A 24,908-nucleotide genomic window follows, 5' to 3' on the forward strand; every position below is an offset into this window, starting at 1 on the left:
GTGCCACAGGGCTGTGTTCTTTTCTTTATTTATTGTTTTCGGTATGCGGGCCTCTCACTGCTGTGGCCTCTCCCGTTGCGGAGCACAGGCTCAGCGGCCATGGCTCACGGGCCCAGCCGCTCCGCGGCATGTGGGATCCTCGGCATGTGGGATCCTCCCAGACCGGGACACGAACCCGCTCGGACTCTCAGCCGCTGCGCCACCAGGGAAGCCCGCAGGGCTGTGTTCTTAAACTGGGGCTGGGTTTAAGAGGGGAGGAGAGCGTTGTGGAGGCTCTGAGCGCCCTGAGGGATGAGACCATTCTGCATTCACGGAGGCCCCTGAGCCCGTACCGGGTGCACGGTGTGCATTTTGTTGGGGACTCCGGGACTGTACGTTCCAGTTTGGGGGTCTTCCTGACCCTGGATAGCGTCACGGACCTTCTGGGAAGGATACCAGGCTTTCTCAGGTTTCTGAGAGAGGCCTGTGGTTGCGAAAGTCGTGCTGGTAGGAAGAAGTACGTGTCATGAACCTGTATTATAACGTGTCTTTGATAGGCTTAACCATTTTTTTTTCCCGTCTCACATGACAGGACAGTTGAAGTGTGAGAGGAGAAGAAAGGGAGGGGGGTGAGGAACGAGATAGTTGGGGAAAGATGATAAAGCAGAGATATGGGGGGGCGGGATAAGGAATGGGGAAGAACCAGGGAAAGCATGCTGACTTTGGATTACGGGAGCACCCGAGTAGCAGGAAGCAAGGGTTAATGGCTTGGAGGTAAATTAGTAAACGATGCCTGTCATTCCTCAGCTATCTATTTGGGCCTGGAGTTCCAAGTGTTGGGGCCTTATCTCATTGCCCTTTTAAATCCTTGATAACCATTGTTCACAGCTCTTCGACTTTTTTTCTTCCCCCTTAATTCCGAATGAGAACTTTTTGTTTCGTTTGTACTGGGAGGGTACATCTTCCCTCAGAGGCGGAAAGAGTTCTTTCCACCAGTCCTGCAACCTGGGGGCAGGGCAGGGGCCTCTTCCTGCCTGGCTGGCTGGGGAGGTTTCTGTTTTAGACTCCTGCACCACCCAGCCAGGAGGTGAGGACTTTGTGACAAAGGGCCTCTACCCAGTCCCCAAACACTTCTCAGGGGAGAGCCCTCCACAGGTCCGTCCTGCTCCTGGTCTGAAACTGAGCATCCCGGCAGGCACGTGCTTTGTGAACCAGTGGTGAGATCTGCTAGGGCGGAGCGGGGCAGTTTAGTGTGTCTGGGGGTTAAGGGAAGGGAGGCAATCCTCCAGCTGAGGTGCAAGCGGGGTACACGGACTATCAGACTTCCTGCCCGGGAAGAGGTCGGGCAGACTCATGGGCCTGGGAGAAGCTGCCGGTGATACCAAATGGTCTGGAATGAGGGGCTCAATAGCCTGGTGGGAAGAGAGTACCCATGAGATCGGGCAGATGGAGGTAGGGGGCGGGCCAGGGCTGATCAGTCAGGGGGTGCTTTAGCCCCTCCTTAAACCCTTACTCTGAGAAGAGAAGGGGGCCCTTCCTCAGAGATGCCTTACCCGTGGAGAGTGCTGCAGTCCAGTGCCCATCTTGCTTTGCCTAAGAGCAGAAGTCCTCGGGCAAGACTCCGGAGGAGTTGAGGTTGATGGCCCCATCTCCTAGGACCTCACGCTTTATCCCAGAGAATCGGTATCCCCATGAAACCAGCCCGAAATGAGGAGAAGCATTAGAGCCCCCAAAGAGCTGCCCTCCCCCTGCCACAGTTCTCCCACTGTTGGCTTGACGCTGGTCTCCGTGTCACCTGGCGCTCTGTGTGTGGCACCGGGGAGCCTAGCCTGCAGGAACTCCTGAAGGTGGCGGTGGTGGGGTATGTGTGTGGGTGGTCTTCGATCTTAGCCTTTTCCGGTTTCTCTCTAATCTCTTACCTGGTTCTTACCCCACTTCTCAAGGGATCTCCACCTGGCTCTCCCTCGCTATCCCCCTGACTAGGTCCCTGTCTTAATCCCCCTCTGGTGCTGTAGGAACATTGGGCATTTCCCAGGCCTCCAGGTGGTGGGTCTTTGATAAACCCTTTTTCATGAAGGTGCCAGTGGAATCAGAGTTGGTCTCTCAGAAGTCAGTTGGTTCTCGAAGGGGCATCCTGGGAAGTTAGGTTCAGAGCACCAGGAGCTGGGAGATGGCCTGTCCTGGTGGCTAGGAGACAGGCTTGGAAGTCATACAAACTTAGTTTTGAGTCCTAGATTAGGATCTACTGGCTGTGTGACTTGGGATAGGCCATTTCTCTCTGCGAACTTGAATTTGTAATGGGAATGGTGAGAATGCCTACCTGTTAGAGTGGTACTGCCTGATAGAACTTTCTGCAGTCGTGGAAGTGGCTATCTCATTGTCCCGTACGGTAGCCACCAGCCACGTGCGGCTGTTGAGCCTTGGAATGTGGCTACTGTGACCGAGGAACTGAGTTTCAAATTGAACTTTAATTAACGTTAGCTAGCCACGCATGGCCGCTGGCTTCATGTATTGGACTGTGCGGTTATAGAGCGTGTTTTGAGGATGATGTGAAATGACGCATGCTAACTGCTTAGCACAGTACCTCCCTTGTGTGTGGGGAGACCTCAACAGGGGGTTCTCACAGCGGGACAGTCCCCGAAGTTGCCAAGGCCTGAGAGAGCGAGGACCACCTCCTTGCTGTTGCACGTGTTGTGACACTTCCCAGAGCCCTTTCTCCTTTGTGACTTGTTGACTCCACATGCCAGCCCTACAATGTGGACACCAGGAGCCCCGCCTAACAGTAGGAACACTGACGTTTCAAGAGGTTAAGTGACCCGATTGCGGTCTCCCTGTGGATCAGGGGCGGGTTCAGAACTGGTAACTCGGCTTGTTTCATTTGGACCAGTGATCTTTATCCAGAGGCCACATCAGGGTGTGGTCTTCTGTGGTCTCCACGCTGGCCCACCCTCAGACCCACCTGTACATCAAGGCTTTGATTCCAGTGTTGGGAAGTCCTCAGACAAAGCTTTTTAAGAATTCGGTGAAACATGAGTGTCAGCGACGTGTAGACTGGGGTTTCTCAACCTGGGCACCGTTGGCGTTTGGGGGCCAGATAATTCTCTGTGGTGGGGCTGTCCTGGGCTTCCCGGGATATTAAACAGCATCCCTTGCCTTTACCTCCTAATTTCCAGTAGCACCACTTCAGTTGTGACACCCAAAAATGTCTCCAGACACTGCCAGTGTCCCTGGGGGAGTAAAATCTGCCCTGGTTTAGAACCCTTGATGAGGGGGAGGAATTCTGGCTCCAGAGCCATTGTCTTGCTGTGTGACCTGGGGCAGCTGGGCCCTCTCTGGGCCTCCTTTTCTCCATCTGTGAAATGCGATGTTGAATGTGCTGATGGTTTGGGAGGGGGCCAGTCTGAGAGGGAGCCGATCGTTTAAGCAAGTTTCTAAATAACTGATCTTGATTTTTATGGCCTGTGAAATGCCACCATTCCTGCCATCCTTGTCTGGGGAAGAGAGGCCCCTCTGACCCTTTTAATCTAAGGAAGGGCCACGCGCTTGGGTTGTGGACTCAGTGATGGGGTGGGTAAAAGGGGACTGTTTTCTGCTCCTTCCCCGACACCTCATTTTCCCCTTCCCACCACCCAGGTTTCCCAGAGAGCCCCTGTCCCTAAAAAGTCACAGCGCTGACCTTACAGGGAGACTCCCAAAATTTAACGAGCCGCCTCTGCAAGGGTAATGTGACTTTTACAGCCTGTTGAGGGGCAAAGGGAGATTTGCATAATGTTCCAAGGGGGATTAGGTGGCTGGGGGTTGCCATAGCAACGCCACAGGGATGAATTGGGAATTTTCCCTCCTGGCGGGAGTTGGCCTGTGGAGTCTGGGAAGGTGGGGGAGGGGACCAGGGGGTTATCTGAGGGGAGGGAGGGAGGGATGGGGGGGGTTGGTGGGGTCTTCCGCGCCTGGGATGAATGGGCAGTGTTGGGAGAAGCTGTAATCTGAAAAGGCTTTCCCTGTTCCATCTACACAAGCAGGCTCTTTGAGGGCCGTTCCCTGGAGTGGGGGTGGGAGGCAAGCAGAGTTTAATGTGTTTGGGAGCCAAGAAATTAAAGTGAACAAATATTTAAAGATTATTGGATCTTGTTAACAGGAAGCCCGGTGGATGGAAACTGAGAGTCTGAGAAAGGAAAGTCTCGAGTCTTAGAGCCAGGGAGGGACTTGGCTGTCACCTTTCCAAGTCCCTCCCTTGGAGTGGTATCCACGCCCGTGTCCCTGTAGGGTTGCCATTGAATGCTCCCCGGGACGGGGTACTCACTTGCACACAGCACCTAATTTGTTTTTGAGAGCTCTGATTATTAACTTGGACCCAAGTCTGCCTCCTTCATGCGATGGAAGCTGAGGTCCTAGCGCAAGACACACCTGGGGCGGAAATGCAGGTCTCCAGACTTTGCGTTGCCAACTCTTTCCAGGGTCAGTGGCCTAGATGCTTCCTCTGTTCTCCCACCCACGCCACTCCCCCGCTTCCTCACTCAGCGTCACCATTCCCAATTCCCTTACTCCCTAGACTCTTGGCAGAAAATGTCCAAGACTTCTGGTGGGCACAGAAAAGGAAGGCGGGATTCCTTTCAGGGGAGCACCTGGGAAGGTCATGTCACAACTCAGGGCCCCCAGACTCCCTTGCTTTTCATCTGTCCTCGCTGGGTAAGGGCAAGTGTGTTAAATCCTCTCTGCCATCTTTACTCTGTGTGAAGGGCACGGGGACCAGTGTCACAGGCTGGCCCCAACCAGCGTCCCCTTCCTTCCCCCGGGAGACAGATCCTCAGGGTCACACCAGGGCTGGGCCTTTTTTTGTTCCGAGCCCTCCCTGCATAAAGAATTCAGCAGGCTTCCTCGGAAGCATAAATATTTAATGGCGTTGTAGTTATATATAATTTGATCAATATGTCAATGCTAAAAGGGCCTTTAAGGAGGCTCACCTATCATTGAGTGATCTGTGATGTAAACCTCCCCAGCCCCTGCAGGAGCAGGGGTCATTATCTCCCGGTCTGCCAAGTGGGTCATTTACTCCCCCCTCCTTAAAGACACCGTGGAGCTGCTCTCCCCTAGAACCAGTGCCTGGCGGGGATGGAGCAGGGCCTGGGAACCCGGCACTGGCTTTTGCTGGAGGTCTCACACCTCCCTGTCCCTGGACTTCCTTCTCTCTGGTGATAACACGTCCACTTGCTTTGTTTCCGAGCTCTCTGAGCTTGGTCTGAGGAGAAACTGCTTGGCAAGGAATTTCATCTCGTAGTCCAATAATTGAGGGCCTGTCAGTTTAGAATTGCCTAGGAGATGCAGTGGGATACTTGAAGGTAAGATTGCTCGGATGCATTGTTCTGGAATCTCCCAGTATTTGATTGCGGGGTGACTGTGGCACCTGGCTGCCACAGCTTCCTGCTTCTGCATGGCCCCCAGCCTCTCCCTGTGCCCCTGTGATGTTAATTCAAGACAGGCAGCCTCCCTTTGAACACCCCAGGACTTGAGTCAGAGAGCCAGGTAAAACCCCATCCAAATTCAAGAACCCCAGAGCAGACCAAGTGTCCACCCCAGACACACACGCTTCAAGAGGAGTCACCCAAGGCCCAGCCAGCGGTCCAGAGGTCACATGGCCTGTCGGACGCAGAGCTGGGGGGGGGGAGCACCATTTCCACGGGACTTGGGGTGTAACTCACATCTCACGTAGGTATCTTTCCGTCAGCTCGTTTTTCTCGCACACGTCTACACACGGGGCTTCAGAATCACAGCACTCTGTTCTTCCCAAGACGCTGGTTGTCCCGTGAAGAAATTCTTGTTTTAGAAGTGAAACCGGGAACCTAGGAGCGGCCCTTTGGCTGCCTCATTGCTCTTACTTCCCACTAAGTGAGACACCTTGAAGAGCCCTTGCCTGGCTGTCTTCAGCTCCTTGTGAATCACGGCAAGAACCCGGACAGGAGGTGCTCGGCACCTACAGATAGGACATCACTGCTCTTGTCTGCTCTGTGACCGTTGGGTGCAGTGTGGCTGATGGACACATTCGAACGGTCTGTGCCGTGAAGACTGGTCCTGGGGGCCAAGCCCAGCCAGCCCCAGCCTAGCCCACCGCCCGGCATCCATCCGTGTCTCAAGTCGGCTTGCCTCTTCTCTGCTCATCCTTTGAACTCACGTTCTGCTCTGTTTTACTGAGCTTTCTGGAGGAATCGATATGTCACAGAGCAACTCAGGAATGTTTAGCGTTCTCAGACTCTGAAAGATGGCTCCTGGATCTTATCATTTATTCAGTCCATCCCTCTGTTTTGCAGACGACAGAATTGAAGCCCAGAGGAGGGAAGGGATTTGCCCAAAGCCATGCGGCTAGATTGGAGGCCGAGCTGGGAGGCGACGCCAGGTCATTTCTGTGTGGCTCCGGGGTCAGAACGTGCTCTTTAAAGCGGCCAGGTTCCTCCTTCTCCTCGTTTTTATTGGGCTGAGGTTAGAATGAAGTGTGCATTTTCAAGAGCTGATCGGTCCAGACCACCTGGCAGTTCAAATACTGGAGAGACGGTCTTCTGGAAGTGGCTGTCAGCTGTGACTTGAGCAGGCAGTTAAATTAAAAAAAAAAAGAGCCGAGGCCTGGCTGGGTGCTGCTGGTCAGGAGTGAGAGGTTGCTCGGGGTGTGGACCAAGGGCAGATTCCATCTCCCTTCAGTGTCGTGGGTCAAAGGCCCAACGGATGGGAACAGCAGCAAATGTGAATGCAAGGGTGTGGCTGGAGCAGTGTACTTTGAGAAAGTTCTGGCGCCCTCCGTCTACCCCAGGATGGTTAGAGGTTCTGCTCTGATGAGATGATCGCGTGAATGGGAGTCACTAAGGCGCGTGGAGCGGACTGCTCTCTGGGAAACTACACTCGCCCCCGCCCCCCTCATCTTGTGTTCCGTCACTTACTGCCTAACAGTCTGGACGGCGACACAGGGCAGGTGTACCTCCTGCGCCTAGTTGAGAGCGCAGATTCCGGATTTCGCAGGATCTCTGTGCACGCTTCTCTCTCTGAGCGGCTGCTCTGTCTGCGTCGAGTAGCTTAGTTCCTTCTGAGGAACGATGTTTTTCCACCAGCAAAGCTGCCTTCTTTGAACCACACTTGAAAAGAAACTTTCAAAGGCGGCACCAGGCTCCCCAAACACCTTTTTCCAAAGAAAGCCGTCCTCCCGCAGCCTGGCACCCGCCGCCTCCCAGGTTCTCCTCCGAGGCTCTGACTCAAAGGCAGTGGCCTTTTGGGACCAGGATGGAGGAACGATGAAGGTCCACCCCGTGAGCCCCAGCTGCCTTATTGATAACAGGGTGCCCCGAAGGCCAAAAGGAGCTTTCCAACGTAGGATCTAGTTCCGATTTGTGATTTGTGACCTGTCCCGATTGTTAAAAGTCACACGTCTTGATTCTTTTTTTCTTTCCGTTCTTGGAAGTGATGTTTAGAGCTTGTTTGAGTTGGATCAGATGCTGTTTTAACAGCTGCCCTAATCGGAAATGCTGTCAATTATTAACCCTGACAGTAGTTTTTCTTTGAAAAATACTTCTCTGAGCTCCCTCAAAATGTCAAAATTTGGCTTCTTGGTAGGAAGTCGGTTAGTGACGTTGCTTAATTGCCAGGCGTCAGTTTCCCCATCTGAAAACTGGAGATTGATGAGGAGTGCCTTCCCTGTAGGGCTCTTGTGAGCTCACACATGCAAAATGCTTGGAGCAGCTGGGTCGGCGGATGTTAGCCATTATTATTATCGTTGTCGTTAAGAGTGGTTCTGTCCGGTCGACTTTCTATTTGCAGGAGCTTCCACTCCTGCCGTCATCACCCTCAAAAAAATAAACATGAAAAGAAAAATCGTTTAGGGAACAGTTTTCCTGTTCGTTCTTTGACGCACCAGCGTGCGCTGAGCCCGTTCTCAGGGTTGGATGGTCTATGTAGAGGAAACCGAGGCTCAATACCTGCTCGCACATGGTGGGGAGACCAGGAGGGGAGAGCTGCTCCCCGGCAGGGGACGGTCCCAGCTGGGAAGGATGGGATCGCATGCTTTCTCCACCCCCGCTTCCTCCCAGGAAAAAAAAAACCCAGACACGAGGACAGGGACCAAGTGTGACACTACCCCCTTTCCTCTGCCCTCCCCCAACACTGTACAGTCCTAACTCGTGGCAGGCCAGAGTCTTTCCTGTCACTCGGGGAGGCCGCTTTTCATTAAGTCTGGGCCCCTGGAGAGAGCCTGAAGGCTGATAGCCCAGGCCTCCGGAATATTGCATATCTGTTCTGCTGGTCGTGATGTGTGGGGTTGGGAGGCAAGAACTGCTCCCTGTGGGTGGAAAGGTGAGATGAGAGGGGACTTGGTCTGAGCCCCCCACAGGGCTTCTGAGCGACCCAGCCGTGGTCACCTAGTAGCCTGGATGCCAGGCTTGAACCGGTCTTGAACCAGGCAGAGCTACGTGAAATCCCGGCAGATTTTTCCTCATAACCAGAGGATGCTGGGCTCTGGACCAGGCCGCGCAGGGGAAAGATCCCACCTGGGGGCAGCCTGTGGCCGCACGTTTGGTAAAAGATGCGGGGAGAGGGAAGGTCAGCTACTTGTCATTTTGTTCCTTTACCTCCCAAGATCTTGACACTTGACCTGTTTGCTAGAGGAAGTAAGCAACAGCCGGGACTCCTTTATAACTACCCACCCCAAAAACGGTGAGAGCTGTAGTTGCTGAGCAGGCCAGAGTGATGGGGAAGGTTCCGAGCCTGCGCCTGCCTCCCTGGCTGTAGCGGGGGCAGCAGGCAGAGCCCAGCGGGCGGCTTGTGGCTGGTCTGGCTTGACCACTGCCTCACCCTGTCGATGAAGGACTTGTGCTCCTGGTTGTAGGTCAGCGCTCCGTCCGCCACTGCCCCTCCCCCAGATGCCCCCCACAGTGGGGCAGGCCCAGATCCGTGGCCAGGGGCCACTGCAATCTGAAGTCTCAAAAAATAAATGCGGGGAGGCCAGCGAGATTCTTTTGGTTCAACATTTACTGAGCATCTACTACGTACCAGGCTCTGCTATGCCAGTCATTTGAGGTAAGAAGCCTTGGACCGATGAGCTCCCTAGCAGTGAGGATGGTTTATTTTGTTTATTTCTCTTTGCTTTTTGTTTTAAATAAAACTTTCTGTTCTTATCTGGCACATAAACCTGTGACAGTTGAGTGATTATGTTGCTCTTACGGGTTTGGACTGATTTGATTGTTTCTAGAACTCCCGACGTGTACAACCCTGACTCTTATATTTTATCCCTCTTGCCCACTGTCAGTCAATTTGGGGGAAGAAAAATGAACATAAGTGAGAAAGGACCTTGTTTTGGAGTAGAACTCTTCCCACTTACCTAGATTAATAAATACAATAATTAGTAATCGTCCCAGGTTCCTTACAGTATGAATGACGGGCATCCAGTGGGCGGAGGCCAGGGATGCTACTAAAAACACTACAATGCCCAGAACAGCCCCACGCAACAAAGAATTATCTGGCCCCAAATGTCAATAGCATTGTTGCTGACAAACCCAGTTTGTACGACAGACTGTTATACAGTGCCCTTGCTGGAATATACCCTGAATGTGCAGATGTGGCTGTGAGTCCCATGGGGCTTAGCGAGGATGATACACCCTCTCCACCCTGGAAGTTTAGAAATGTGGGGACCGTTATTGGCACTCAGTTGGTCTAGGATATGGGGGACAGTCTTTCACACCAAAGACTTGTTTTACCCCAGATGCCCACAGTGGGCAAGACTGGCCCTATTCCTGAGAATCTAGAGTGTTCCAGGAGAGAGCGGTGATCTCTGATCCCCACCCAGGAGCCCCTGATGCCCCGGACAGGCGTTCTGAGTTGGAGCCTGCACCGCAGCCAGCAGCCCCAGGACGTGGGACCACAAAAGCCCGTCAGATTCCTGGTCCATGGCCTGTCTCTTCACAAGCCAGGGGCATCCTCATCACTCATGAGTGGCTGGGGGCTGGGGGGAGGAGGGGGTGCTGGCCCCAGGAATTCTCCTGAGGGCCAGGGTCTGTTCGTAAGCCTTCAGACAACATTACTTTTATTTTAAGTGCACGAGGATTTCTCATCCAGAGTCATTTGACATGCAGATGATCACAGATTTTTAAAGGCTGTTGTCATGGTTTTGTCTCTGAAAGATGGCTATGTGCTGATGAGAGCCTTGAAGCCAGCTCTGGGACCTCAGTCCTGGTGGCCTTGGGATTCAGAAGGAGATAAGAGAAGCAATTCTGAGACTTGTCTGTCTGGTCCTCGGCCTTCCTGTCTGGATTCAGTTAACCATTTAGCCCCACTGTTTTTTTCTTTTTTTTTTTTCTAAACCATTCTTCATCTGAGATGGTTTCACATGGAACACGGGTGGCAGAATCAGTTGATGTTTTTCTGAATGTGATCTTTTCTGGAGGGTTAGCAGTGGGGCAGAGAATTGTTTCTGTGGTCAACTTAGATGAAGGGCTAGGGATCCAATCAGTTACATCCCGAGCATCATGTTAGAGAAGGCAGTGCTTTATGCCCCCCAAAAGGAAGCGTCGACGGTGGGATTTCAGGCTGGGCAGCACATGTAAGGGTGAGGGATCGGTCTGGTGGGAGTCAGGCAGCAGTGGAAAGTGGAGGGCGAGGGAGACCCTTTAAGACACATACCGCCGGGTGTGAGGCTGGCCCCAGGGAACACTTCGGCACATGCAGCCGGGCGTCTTCCATCACCTCCTGATTTGTCTGGGAGCCCGAGAGCCTGGCTTGCTGTTGCCCTTGGGGCCACACGGCACAGCAGTTCCTTCTCACCACACTGCATTTCCCTCTTGTTTGTGATGGGTTTCACCACAGTGGGCGGTGTGGAGGTGGTTCTTGTTTAGTTTTGCGTTGTTTTGATTAGGGCTTCCATCCAGAGGAGGCGAACTGGATACTCTGAACCAAACACAGAGACCACCTCTGATAGGAAATTGGAGCTCCCTGAAATGTAGGCAGCCCGGTTGGAGGGAGTTGGAAGAGATTGCTTCACGCTGTGGATTTAGCGAGGCCTCCTGGCAGGAGGCCCACCGAGGGTGGACGGATGGAGCCCGTCGGGGGTCTGCGGTTTGGGGGGGAGCTTGTCCTTCCACCGTCTGACATTTTGGCGACTTGATTTATTGGCCTGAGCCTCACGCAGTCTCTTTTCCTTTGCAGACAGAGATCGCGAAGAGACTGAACACGATTTTAGCACAGATCATGCCTTTCCTGTCACAAGAGGTAAGCCCTTCTTTTACTGTGCCCTCCGTTTCTTGCAGAGCAGCCCAGTGGCTGCCTGGGTCTCACCGGAGCCCCAGCCCCTGTCCGTTCACGTGGACTGAAGTTGACAGCCTGGGGCTTTACAGAAGCTCCTCTGGCACATCAGAGGGGCCACTTGCTCCTTCAGTGGAACCTGTTCTCTGCCCTTGCCTGAGCCCGAGAGGAGGGTCCTGGCCTGTGGAGGGGCTAACAGTGGGCAGTGGGTACCACTGTGCCTCCCCCCACCGCCGGCCCTACCCCATCCCAACCAGCATTCCCAGCCTCTGCTTCCCCGTGCCCCAGCTTCCACACCTGGAGACATCTAAGAGCAAGGCAGCCTGGCCAGTTAGCACCAAGGGCCAGACCCTGCAAGGAGAACTACTACCCAAAGGGGACCCCGGCCCCCAGGACAGAGTGTCCTCATCAGAGCATGACCAAGTCAGTCACATCATCTTCTAAGCACACTTTTGCAAGAGACTCCCGCCTGAGGCAGGGCTGGACCAGTGGGCAGTAGGAGAAAAGCATCTGCAAGGAGGCCCCGTGGTGCAGGGCAGATGGGTGGGCTGCCCGAGAGGGGCCCCTTTCCATCCAGCAGAGCTCACTCCAGCCTGGGGCAGGCCTGCCCTCCAGGCCCCCGTCAGTGGCTTAGACCACCCTCGCTCCCTCTGGGATTCCTGGGTCTCTTGAGTCGCAGTAGTGACCCATACGTGATTGAATTCATGTAAAAACAGGATATAGTGATGTCCTAGGAGCTTGCAACCCATTAGGGGAGACAGCTGCCTATGAAGCAGGTTTCACCTCAAGGCTGAAGGGAATGAATGCACTAAAAAAAAATGTTTTTTTTAAATAGACTCTATTCTTTATAGTTTGAGGTTCACAGCAAAACTGAGTGCAAGGTACAGAGACGTCCCCTAGCCTTCCCCACCATCAACATCCCACACCAGAGTAACTGATGAACCTACATCGACACATTATCACCCAATTCCCAGCTTATAACGTTGTGCCGTTTTTTTGTTGTTGTTCGTTTTCTATTTAGATAGATGCAGGGTGAGTATCTGTAGATACACGTACTTTTCCTCTGAACCCTTTGGGTGTGAGTTGCAAACACCCTGACAGCTCACAGCACTCACTGCTCCAGCTGCCTCTCCTAATAGGACACCCTCCTACGGGACTGCACCGTTGTCACCACATTTAGGAAATGAATAATCATTCAGTAGCATCTTCTAATATCCAGCCTGGATGTTAGTTTGGGGACTTACGCCTGGAAGGAAGTTTTTTTGGTCTCAAATGCCTGGAAGGAAGTTTTTTTGTCTGCGTGGCGGAGGGAGACGGTCGACAAATAGCCCTCTTTGGGCTTTTATATTTTAACGTAAAACTCCGGGAAGTGTGGATTACAGAAGTAATAGGCACCCGTTGAGAAGGGTTTAAAGGGTCCCCCGTCCTCCCTGTGTCCTGCTTTGGTCGGTGGACCTCCTCTGCCTCCTGTGTCACCACCTGTCCCCTACCCCCGTGCCTCCGTGGTGGGTCGGGGAAGGCGGCCGCCTCTAACCCACACCCGCTCCCTCCAGCACCAGCAGCAGGTGGCGCAGGCGGTGGAGCGAGCCAAGCAGGTCACCATGACGGAGCTGAACGCCATCATCGGGGTACGTGGACTCCCCAGTCTGCCTCTCACCGTGTGTATAGCCCTTTTATTCCTCTCACTTACCATAACCAGAGATGGACCCTGACCTTAGCTGGCCTCAAAGAATGGCAGCCCCAGGGCTCCGGCCTCTCCCAGCATCTCATGGGCTTGGACCCGCCTAGAGATCTCCCCCTGTGGCTCCCCGGTTGCCTCTCACTCCCCAAGTTAAAGCGGTGCCCAACAAGACCCGATCCGCCTCGAAATTCATCAACCCCATCCTTTCCCGGCTTTCGGTATCTCCAGCATTGAGCGGGGGGTGGACTCTGGGATCACCTTGGAGGCCAACCTGGTTTCTCCCACCTCCCCAGGGGCCTGTCCCCTCACTGGCAAAGGTCTACCCTTCTTTGGCCACCTGGGATCAGAACTGTCTCTGCTGTACTGTGATGTGAAACGTGCTGTGGCATTTGGGGCTGGGCCTTGCTGTCCCATGCGCTGAGCTGCCTGGCGGAGTCTTCATCCTGGGCCCATGTCAGGTCCAGCCAGGGCCCCTGGCTAGGTCTCCCTGATGTTCTAGAAGTCCCGTCTCACCCGGGAACAGGAAAAGATAATGCAGAGTGCTTCGTGAGGCCTACTTCTGGTCTGGCCCCTCAGTGAAAGGAGGAAGCCCGATCTCTCCCCTTTAGTGCTCCTACCTGGCTTACATCTTTAGTGCGTTTGTGGGATTCACACAGCATCTTCCTCCTGCTTGCTGCTCTGGTATGAGGCTGCTAAAGGATATTTAAGACAAGCATCTGAGGAGAAACAGGTTTTTTAAGGGGACTTTGGGCAAGACTCTTAGCCTCAGGATGCACCTGTCCACCTTTGGTCCCTAAAATGAACAGGGTGGGTGAGATCACTGCTTCCCATCCACAGATGGCTGAGTCCAGGTCCCCAACGGAGCTTCTGAGCAATACATTCTAGGGCACTCACCCCAGAGTTCTTTTCCATAGGTTTGGGGTGGACCCGGAAATCTGTGTTTCTGAAGTTTTCTAGATCATTCGGAAGGGTAGTCAGGCTTGGGAAGCAGTGGACTTGTTGGCTGAGGTCCCTCTAGCCCTCTGATGGGTCCTCATTCCTCCGCTTGTTCTTAAGTACGGTCATTATTTCAAGGTGGAACTGAAGGCCTAGGATGTTCTGCTTGGTGGGTTGAATGATGACTCTGGGCTCTTCATTCTGGGGCAGAAACCTGGAGACCTGTGTTCTAGTTAAGCCTCTTCCCCAGGTGACCTCAGGCAGTCCCATCTCTTCCTCGGGCCTTAGTTTCTGCGTCTGTTACAGGAGGGGGTGGACCAGCTCATCTCTTTGGGCCAGGAACGCCGGGAGGGTGGGCTTTTGGAGAGACAGAGTGATGCTGGCGGGTACTGATCCTCCCACACAGTATTGGGACCCCGTGATGGTTACTGGGTTCTGTCCTTCCGGTCTGAGTCCCGTGGCAGCTGCTGAGAGCTGCTGGAGGACGGCCAGGGTGGGAGTATTAGCCTGGTCTGAATCCTGACAGTGTTGAGGGGGGAGGAGCAGAGAGGAGGCCAGAAAGGGGAACGGGAGTGACTGGTCACTGCTTTTAGCCAGTGAGCTTGGGAGGCAGAGCCACCGGCAGGGAAATCATAATATGGTAAAATTCGAAGTCTCCTTGGAAACCATCTTATTAGCCCAGGGTTCTTCAGCCTCAAGACTCGTGAACTTTGAGGCCACATACTTTGTGAGGATGTGCAGGAGGATGTTCAGCAGCAGCTCTGGCCTCCACCCACGGGATGCCAGTGGCACCCTCCCACACACAGCTGTGACACCCCAGAACGTCTCCAGACGTTGCCAGATGTCCCGGCAGGGGGCAGGGGCAGTGCACGAAATGGCCCGTGGTAGAGAACCACTGATCCAGCCGACGCCCTCGCTTTACAGAGACGGGGAGTGACTCACAGATGGCCACACACGGTCCAGGAGCAACACCAGGCCAGAGGCCCCGGGCTGGCTTTCGGCTTAGGGCTCTTCCCCCCGCCACCTCCCGTCCAGTCCGGCCCCGGTGTGGCGCCCGTGTCCTCCTCAGTGGCCAGTTCACAGCGTGGGGGCTTTGCTGAGAGTGGCAGATGAGGGCTCGGGGTGGGAAGTGCGTTCTCTGATACCTCTCCTCTCTCAGAGCCTCTTCCCTATCCGCTTTCCAGGCCCAGCCTTCCCATCCCTCCGTGACCGCAGTGGAGTCCCTTCTCCCCCACTGTCTCCCCCCACCCTCAACTTTGGAATTAAAATCCTCTTATGAAATTTTTTTTTTTTTTTTAAGTTCTAAGAGAAGAGTGGAATTGGGGGAAGAAGCGCTGCTTGGATTAGCTCCACTTCCTTCAAGGAGTATTTAGGAAGCTACACGTTAGGCCAAGGCAGCTAGAGGCAGATATTGGAATTCAATTAAAGCCAACGAGTGGGGCCTGTGACCCCCATTTTCGAGGTAATTGCTTCTCCGGCTCTGAGTGAATGCGGCCGTCTCCCTGTCATTAAGAAGGCAGCCGTCTAATCAGTGCGCCTGACAGAGCCTCACAAGGCAGGAATTACGGACGGCTGAGGATGGCTCGCCGAGCCGGGGCATCCTGTGAGGGAGGAAGGAGAGGGACAGCGGGCTTGCGGCCGGGCTGACTCGGGAGAGCGATGGGAGGAGGGTGGCAGGGGGCCGGGAGGGCTGATGGCCAGAGGGCAGGAGTCCTGCCCCAGCAGGAAAGGGCGGTGAAGGGGAGGACCCAGAAGCCTTGTGGCTACCCACGTGGTACTGTCCGATTTGCCCCTCTTGGGGGAGAAGTAGCCCAGCCCCCTGGTCTGGGAGTTAGCGGGGGCTTTGGGCAAGTCACTTCATTCCTCTGGCCTGTTTTCCCCATTTGTGAAAAGATGGAAAAGGGCTGGGCAAGTTTCCTTTGACGTGCCCTTTTCAGTCAGTCATTTGGGGCTCTCCTGGGCATGGGGTGGAAGGATTCTGGGTTCACATCTTGGCTCATTTCAGAGAGAGATGAGAGGTCAGGTAGACACATCTGGCACGGGCATACCTGCAGCTAGCGGTGTGTGTTTATCACGTGAATTAGAGTATTTCCAGGGCCTCCCCTCCAGGTGAGAGAGGCCAGAATCCAGCGTCAGCTTGGTGTGAGGGGAGAGGGGACAGAGGACAGAGGGGCTGACGGAAGCCCAGGCTTGCTGGCCCAGTCCGCCCACCACACACAGGGCCACTGGGAACTCAAGTGACCGTCTGGGGAAGGCAGGCCTGAAGGTGTGTGTCTGTTCTCCAGGGCCTGCCAGGACCCAGTTACTGCAGACCTGTTACACACCCTTTTTTCTTGGGTCCAAGTTATTGGGGGATCGTTGGAGGGTCAAAAGGTTCCTGAGCGTGAGGGGTGAAATATTGTCCTTTGGCCAGCAGCTTGCACAAGGCCCCCCCAAGCAGATTAAAGACACCGTGAGCCCGAAGTTACCCACCATCTTCAGAACTCGTGTTTTAGTTTGCTCCGTGCTAGTCCAAGGTCACTGAACCTGGCAGGTGGCGGGGCATGTACCTCACTGGCCCCACTGACGATCTGGTCTGCATTCCCTTGGAAATTATTCGTGGAAGATACAAGTGTTGGCTTGATTGGTTTTTTTTTTTTCATTTTTTTATATTGGAGTATAGTTGATTAACAACGTGTTAATTTCAGGCATACAGCAGAGTGATTCAGTTGTACGTATACATGTATCCACTCTCTTTCAGATTCTTTTCCCATTAGGTTATTACAGAATAGTGAGCAGAGTTCCCTGTGCTGTACAGTAGGTCCCTGTTGGTGCTTACTTATTTTTTTTTTAAATTGGGTGAGCGGGGTGAGGAAGGGGGAGGTTTTCGCTTGTTACAAACTACACTGGGTATTTTGAAGCCGGTACTGAGGTTCTCGCGTTCCCTCCAGGACGCCGACGAGCTGGGCTCAGTTGACTGGGAGAAGGATGGTGCGGCGAGCGGGCCTTAGAATGAACGCATCTGTTTCTCTCAGCCAGGGGGCCGTGGTAGAGAGAAGTCGTGCTGGGTTTGCGTCCTGGCTCTGGTTACTTTGGCTTAGCGGAGTTCCTTCACCTCCCCCTGAGCCTGTTCCCGTCTCTGAAATGGGGATAACGGGGTTGTTGTGAGCTCTCCAAGCTATAACAGAGCATGAAGGCACAATTCAGCCTGGAGCTGGGGGGCCACCTCCGTGGGCAGGAAGTAGAGGCCGGGGCTGCCCTCCCTCTCCTGGGAGGGCAGGGCGTCTGCATCTTATGCAGTTAGGACTCTGTCTGGAGGTCCTTGGTGGGTCTCAGCCCTGGAAATGCTTAGACAACTTCACTAGGTTTAACCCAAATCATGAACCTGAGAAGTGAAGCGTTAAATCAGGTTGCAGAGGCATGAAGCGTGGTGTGCACAGTCCAGTTACACAGACTCGGCCAGCGCGGGCCTCCCTGACAGCCTCCCGCGTAAGTGGCCATACTTTCGGAGCCCGGGAACTGGGCATGTGGCACACGTGAGGACAGGGACACGCGTCTGCCCCATGGGACGTGTTTTTTGACAGGTTGCTGTCCCAGTGTGAAATGTTAAAGGTGGGAGGAGGGCGTGCTCACGAGGGGGCTTGCCTCCAGACGCCCCACCCCTCTTTTGGGGTTGGGGGGTGGGTGGTTGACTTCCTTTCCTATGGTGGACGGAGAAATCCTGGTCTTGGAGGGAATGGTGGAAGCCAGGGACAGGCTGCTGCAGAGTGGTGAAGCCCAGTTCCCTCCTCGGACGGTGGACTTGATCCCATTTGTCCCCAGTTGAAAACGCTGTCACCCTCCCACTCGGATGTCACTGTGTTTCTGCACATCGCTCTCTGAAGTCACAGATATGTCACAGGGATAGAAATGCAGCCTGAGGATGGCTGTACCCTGCCTGCGACACGGGGACGGAGAGACAGGTGGATCACTGCCAGCCGGCTCCCCCTGCCCCGCTGCGGCAAAGACTTTATCTCACCCTTTATCACAACCAGGACTGTTGTTAGCAGACCCTTGGCCCAACAAGCCCTGGCGTCTGTCCTCGCCCCAGGAGAGGAGCCTGGGAGGAGGTCGGCTCTCTGTCCCTGCTTCCTGGAGCCTGCTGGGCCGTTCCCGACGATACCTTCCAGCCACCCAGAGCAGACCTCAGGGGAGTTTCTGGCTGTGCAGGGGGTGCTCTTGTATTTGAAGATGAGAAGTACATGGAAGCTGCCTTTCCTCTGTTGCAAAGAAGAGACACTCCTGCTTGACGGGCCACAGCTGAAAACCAACCTGTCCGTCTGGGAAGCTCAGCAGCTTTGAAAGCCACTGTCTTCCAAACAGCCACTGCAACTACAGCCTTTGTTCCAAGTTTCTGATGCTGGTTCACTGGTTCGTGTTTTGGGAAGCAGGATGCGCCACTGATGCCCCTCTTCCCAACCAAGAGGAGCCTTGGATCTGGGCAGGTGGATGGCTTTTGGACAGAGCCACTCTGCTGACTTACTTCCCAGCCTCTCTGTGTAAACCCTTTTCCAACATTTTCATTTATTCACCCAGCAGATGTGTATTGGGCAAACATGCCAGGCCCCACCCGAGGTGCTGGGATGGATAAAACAAGGTCCTTTCTTCCTGGAGCCCACGAGTTGCCAAGATCAGAGAAAGATGCAGTTCTATTTGTGGTCCACTCATAGTTTTTGCTAATGTTTGTTGAACACCTACTTTGCCTTCACGTGTAGTTACGCACGTGATCCTTGTACAACCTGAAGAGATGGGCTGCATTCTGATCCCCACTTTGCAGATGTGGAAACTGAGGCTGAGAGAGGTCCACTGTTGTCTAAGTTCTTAGAACTGATAAGAGATCGAGCGGGACATCTTCCTTAGTCTGTCTGGCTCCAGAGTCTGAGCTGTCATAACTCTCAGAAAGGAGGAACCTGTTCTGACCCGGATGATGGGGAGGGCTTCCAGGGGGCCCTTCGGCTTCGCTTCTGCTCTGGCGTCTCGAGGCAGATCTGGGGTCAGGCTGCAACCTGGACCAGTGCCCACCGGCGGCTTCCGTAAACTGCCCACCAAGAGATGTCCTAGGTCTGGAGCAATGGCCGTGGGTCCCAGCCTTTCTCCCCAAACTGAGAAATGAGCTCTCTGGGGCCAGGAGTGTGGTGTGACTGGGGGTGCCATTAATTTGGGGGTGCACCAAGTTGGCGGTTGGCGGCTTAGTTGGGGAAGAGTGGGGCTCTTAATCCCTGACCTCAAACACACTCATTGCCTCTCGGAGCCTCACGTCTGTCCAGAGCCGTGGGCCTGCATTGTGTGTTGTTGTCTATTCATCAGTGGCCTGAGAGCCACGGTTCACACTGACAGGCGAGCTCGTCACATCTTAGCTCTTTGTCACCCCCACCAACTCTCCCTGCTTTGGGGAGGAGGGTCTTTTAGGCACATTCTTTGGCTGACGTCGGTGGGTGACAGATTTGAGTCCAGATACCACACTAGGGGTGAGACTTGGCTAGTCACTGGCTGCCCCCTCCGGCCCCTAGGTGCCAGTTTGCCATCTGTAAAATGGGCCTTCTGGCCCATTCTGTCAGGTAGTTGGAAGGGTCAGAGAAAATATTTGGAAAGGGCCCAGGCATTGATTCAGGCATTCAGTAAATTTCTGTTCCCTCCTGTTGTGCTCGTTGAGAAGAAGGATGTATGTGTACCCAAGGGCCCCGCCATTCCTAAGACATACTTCAGTCCCTATGAAGTATTCAGCCGTGGCGTAGCGTGCCCCACAGTGCCCGTGGTTCTTGACGCAATCTTGGGAATGATAAAGGGCGCTTTGTCTTGGCTGCTGGGGGAGCGCAAGGGGAAGGGGGAAAAGAAGACCCTGAGGCTAGTGCCAAGTGGAATCCTTAATTAGGGATTGTTACCCTTGCTATTGATAATAAGTGACTTAATGCACGACTAGATTTTGGAAGGGGAGGGAGCCTTGGAAGGGCCTCTGGGAAACGTTTAGCTATCGTTATGAGATCACTTAGTGAGTAACCTGCCTGAGGTCACCCAGCTAGTGAGTGCCAGGATTTGAATCCTGGTCTGTCTTGATTCCAAAGCCCCCACTCCTCCTGTTACCCTGTTCTCCACTCTGATGTCCGGTGACGTCGGCTCTCATTCCACTGGCCCCAAACTCCTCTCGATCTCGGGACTCCTCTGCCGTGTCCTGCCTCCGCTTTGTAAGACAGGCTTGGAGTTCCTCAGGATTAGGGAGTCTTCCCCAGGGTACGGGCTCAGGGTGGGAAGCGCCGGCTGCTGACGTTTGCAGGCATGCAAGCATGAGCAAAACTGTGGCCGTCGGGAGCGTAAAAGTGGATCGCCCTCAACGGAGAGGGAGCCCCGACGACTGGCTTTTAAACGCATGCTGTATTTATCTTGGGCTTGGAGACATGCGTTGAGAAGTTCTGTCCTGAGACTGGGGTTGGAGAGGAGGTGGAGCGTTTGCCATCATAGATCTTGTGTCTCAATTGCGGTCCATTACCAGACTTCCTCCAGCATGACAGCATGTGTGGCCTGAGCTGGGGGCAGAGGTACGGGGGGCACGTGCCCCCGGCACTTCCTGGAGGAGCGAGAGGGCTGGCCCAGCCTCCCCGGCCCTCCCCGCTCAGCCGCGCTCACCACCAACTTCATTACAGCAACAGCAGCTCCAGGCGCAGCACCTCTCCCACGCCACGCACGGCCCCCCGGTGCAGCTGCCGCCGCACCCGTCAGGCCTCCAGCCTCCAGGGATCCCCCCGGTGACGGGGAGCAGCTCAGGGCTGCTGGCGCTTGGTGCCCTGGGCAGCCAGGCCCACCTGTCGGTGAAGGACGAGAAGAACCACCATGAACTGGATCACAGAGGTGCGGCCCGGGGCAGGGGCGGAGGGCAGCGTGCAGGGCTGGGGGCAGAGGTTTCGGAGGCCCCTCTGTGAACAGACACAGCAAATGCTGTCACCCTAGGACCAGGAGTTAGCAAAAGGCTTGGGGCCATCTATTAAGATCCTGGTACATGGAAACTGGAGCCCCATCCCCCAGGCCACCCCCCAATCCCTGATGTGTACCTTCTCTTCTTTGCCCTGGAAGACATCTTGTCCTTTCTTCCTGGAATACCTTCCCATCTTCCTAGCCACACCCTGTCCACCCTCCAAGGGCCAGCCCCAGTCCCACCCCTGCAGGATGCCCTCCTGGCCAAGCTGAGGGTCTCTTTTCAAATTCCCATAAGAGTTCAAGAGTTGGGGGTCCCAAGACGGAGCCCTTTGTTACCGTTCTTCTGTTTCCTACCCTGGAAAGTGTTTTATCCTCACCAGGATCCTTAGTCCTCTGAGGACAGAGACCACGTCCTTTGAAAAAGATACCCAGTTGGCGCTCAAGTAAAGCCTCATTAGGGGACTGTCTTTAAGTAGAGGTGGTGGTGGCACTGCTGCAGGGAGATGATTGGGAAGACTGGGAATGAGAACGTTCTCTACCCTTAACCCAGCCTGTCCCGCGAAGACCCCTGAAGCTGCGCTGCGAAGGGCCTTGGGAGGGGGCCTAGTTTGATCGGGAAAGGAGAGGGCCTGGCTTCCTAGCAGACCCTTTGCAAAGATTGCCACCTTGTGTGGTCTGCCCTTAGATATTAGTCTTATAGCTTTATTGAGATACAGTCGACACATGCTATCCTGTTTAAGGTGCACCATGTGATGGTTTGATTTGCCCTTAGATACTTACTGGGGCACATGGCCAACGCGTTATGAGCCGGCCCTGGGCACGGGGGGCTTGGAGTGTTACCATCCTGCCTGGGCCGGGGCCATGGGGCGGTAGGAGCAGGTCGTGGGAACCAGAGGCTAAGTTTTTTTGCCCCTGCAGTAGGATGGTCCTCCTGGCAGAGGAAGAGGGCCTCCCCACAACAGACAGGAGGATCAGGGAGCTAGTGCTTGGCTGGGCAAATAATCAGAGGCCTCAGCTTCCTGGGGCGTCTTGGTAAAGAAACAGAGAAGAGTATTAATTAAAAAACAACACCCAACACCGGGCTTCCCTGATGGCGCAGTGGTTGAGGGTCCGCCTGCCGATGCAGGGGACATGGGTTCGTGCCCCGGTCCGGGAGGATCCCACATGCCGTGGAGCGGCTGGGCCCGTGAGCCTTGGCCGCTGAGCCTGCGCGTCCAGAGCCTGTGCTCCACAACGGGAGAGGCCACAACAGTGAGAGGCCCGCATACAGCAAAACACCACCACCAAAATACCACTCCGATAATTCCTTTAAAAAACAAAAAAATAACAATAATGTTCTCAACTCCCAGATCCCATGGCTATTTTGCGTAGCACGATCCTTCCCAAGTTTACGGCTTTAAAAACTGCTGACCAGTAATCTTGGTGCCCTTCTCCGCATGTCAGGGAGAGCTAGGCCACAGATCCCCCCCTGCTGCCCCGCCGGGGCCTGGTGGCCGAGTGAAGCATTGGGATTGGGGCGGTTAATTTCCAAACTGAGAGACGTCACCTAATGGCCCTACCTTGGCTGACCCGCGGTGACTCAGAGCCAGGCCGCTGCTCGTTTTAAAACCCGTGAACTAGCAAAGCATAAAAGGCAACCGGACGATACTGACCTTGCTTTCTTTTTTGTTTCTTTGTCTTGGGGGACCTGACCCTCCTCCTGTCCTGGCCTTCTGTCCCCAAAGAGAGAGAATCCAGCACGGTAAGTCCAGCACTCTGGAACCTGTTGCGGGGGCGGGGGGGGGGGTTGGGTGCTAGGGGAGGGTCAGCCCTAACCCTGTGTGGGCTCCTGGGAGGAGGGTGTTGTCCCCTGTTGAGTGACCTGCACTTGGGGAAGCCTTCGTCTCTCCAGGCTTCAGGGCCATCATTTGTGAAATGAAGAGCTGGGCTAAGTGAGCTCTAACCAAACGCCTTTTGTAGGAGAGGTGATTACTGGAGAGGTCAGCCAGCCAGCCCTGGGCCCTCCAAGGGGGGGTTGTGGAGTCACAGGCTGAGCCCAGAGCTCGGGACCCTGGTGTCCCCCCCTCGTTTGGGGCCGGAGTGCCTCCCTGCCCCCCAGATTGGCTGACCCCTGTATGATCCTATATCCTCCTCATTTCCTCCCAACACCTGAGGCTTCTCCCTGTTCTAGGCTTTAACTCGGTTTGAGAAAGTGCTAGCAAGCGAGCATTAAGGGCAGGCTGCCTGCGTGTCTGTCAGCTCTGAGATTTGCTGTAAATCTTTCTGAGCACGCGGAGGCTCAGAGGTTCTGTTTCAAGTGAATAAGCCTCTGAATAAGCACAGTGGAGTCTGGATAAAAAAAAATCCTCCAGCGATTAACACAGCTATTTTATTCCTCATCGCCGTCCTCGTATCTGGGGCCATCTAATCTGTTAGGATGGCTTTGGTTATTACCTCGTGTTAAGTGGGACTTGGAAGGTCAGGCAGTTAACTAACCATCTAGACAGCAGCTTCCTTGGGCAGCTCCTCCATCCCGACCCACCTCCCCTTCCCAGCCCTCTACCCGGGCTGACTTTAAACCTCCCATTAGCAGCGGTGCTCACGTCCCCTCTCGACTTGCCTGTGTGCTCAGAAATCCAGGTCATGTGGGCCCAGGAATGGCTAGGTGCGTAAGAAAGGAACAGCTGAAACTGTACATCCATTTTGATTGCTTTAGTGTTGATCCCAGTGGGTGGCCTTGTTGGAGGGCTGGGCTGGACACCTCAAGGCTCAGTCTGGTCCCAGATTCATGGGACGTTGGGGAGTCCTCTTGGCCTCTCTGAGCCTCAGTTTCTCTATCTGTAACATGGCAATATTCCTGCCCAGCCAGCCTCTCCGCTTAGCTAGGAAGACCCCCTGCTCACAACGGGACCCAGGATCCGGAGCTTAACCTGCTTAACAGGGACCTGCCGCACAGAGAAGTGCTCGGCCCCTTCCCTGCCTTCACACATGCTCATGCTCGTCCTCGTCGCTCTTGACTCTGGCTTTGTGCCCCCATCTGTGAACGATTTCTGCTAGAAGGAACCCATGGGGAACCCCTAAGAGCTGGGCTCTTCGCTCCTCAGTGCTCGCCGACATCCAGACTCAGGGCAGAGGGGCCATCCTTGGGCCACTGGAGAATGCCGTGGAAATGAATCGGGACGCCGTCCTGGGCCGGGAGGGGGTGTGGGGCGTCCCGGGGACAGGCAGTAGGGGCTCACATGTGTGCACGCGGCCATGGTGTTGGAGGGAGTGTAGACACACGTAATCAGCCCTTTGGAAACCAGGTTGTCAACAGATGAGGCCCCGGCAGGAAAGACAGGGCCGTGTCGGAGTGGGAGGGGGACCGGCTGGAGGGGCTGGAAGCTGTCCCAGAGGGGTTAGTCTGGAGTCCAATTAGAGGTAGCTTCATTCATATTTCCTTGCCTAGCCGAAGCAATAAAAAATACTTAGTTTTTTGGCCGCCTGCCAGCCAGAGGCGGGCTGGATCGATGCCGCTAAACGCCTGACAGGACTCTGCTCCGGTAGCAGCGAGGGTTTTCAGCCTGACTGCAGGAGAAGAAAGAGCCCGCTGTTCTCTGAGCCGTGGCCCTGGTCGCGGGGAGAAACACGAGCAGCCGCGCGCCCCCCTTTCCTCCCCGCCTGCCCACCCGAGAGCAGAGGGGCTGGGAGCGCTTCTGCTTAGCGCGGGGTGGCCACCGTCAGAGGAACTGAAATGAAATGACGGCGATTTTTCTGCCGGCGCTCGCCCCGGCTAATTGAATCACGGCTGTGCGTGGATCGCCGCCGCGCCTGCCCGGCTGCGGGGAGGGTTGAGCTGCACTTCCGTTATAACCTCCATATTTTCTTCAAGGTTTGATAACTCTGCCATTTTAATTTGCTTCAGGCAGAAGCTTGGCAGGGAAGGGCTGCCCAGAAACCGGCTTAGGGGAGGAAATAAAGTCCTGTGGCTGGCTCCCGCACCGCTCCCCCCCCACCCCACTCCGGCACACTGTCCCCGGCCGCTGGGGACGTGGGGAGACTTTCCAGCTGCCTCTTGATGCCCTTCTCCTCGGAGCAGACGTCTCTCTGGGTCCCCGTGTGGCCTCGTCACACACCCCTGGGGATGGGGATGAAGCGGACT

At 54.8% G+C, this 24,908-nt stretch overlaps 1 protein-coding gene across 8 annotated transcripts in view; it reads left to right on the forward strand.

Moving 5' to 3' along the window:
• The window catches only part of TLE3 (TLE family member 3, transcriptional corepressor), a 48,717-nt gene that overhangs the window by 10,457 nt on the left and 13,352 nt on the right, over positions 1 to 24,908 (forward strand). For 4 of the 8 annotated variants that reach the window (XM_030875100.2, XM_030875103.2, XM_030875102.2 and 1 more), the window contains exons 5-8: positions 11,149 to 11,211; positions 12,798 to 12,902; positions 20,518 to 20,722; positions 22,513 to 22,529. In XM_030875100.2, the coding sequence (XP_030730960.1) occupies positions 11,149 to 11,211; positions 12,798 to 12,902; positions 20,518 to 20,722; positions 22,513 to 22,529 (390 nt within the window). The remainder of the gene's footprint in view (positions 1 to 11,148; positions 11,212 to 12,797; positions 12,903 to 20,517; positions 20,723 to 22,512; positions 22,530 to 24,908) is intronic. The other 4 variants (XM_030875106.2, XM_030875108.2, XM_030875107.2 and 1 more) reach the window with 1 other exon arrangement.

Source organism: Globicephala melas, chromosome 2 (assembly GCF_963455315.2).
Source record: "Globicephala melas chromosome 2, mGloMel1.2, whole genome shotgun sequence".
In the NCBI taxonomy this organism is placed as follows: domain Eukaryota; kingdom Metazoa; phylum Chordata; class Mammalia; order Artiodactyla; family Delphinidae; genus Globicephala; species Globicephala melas.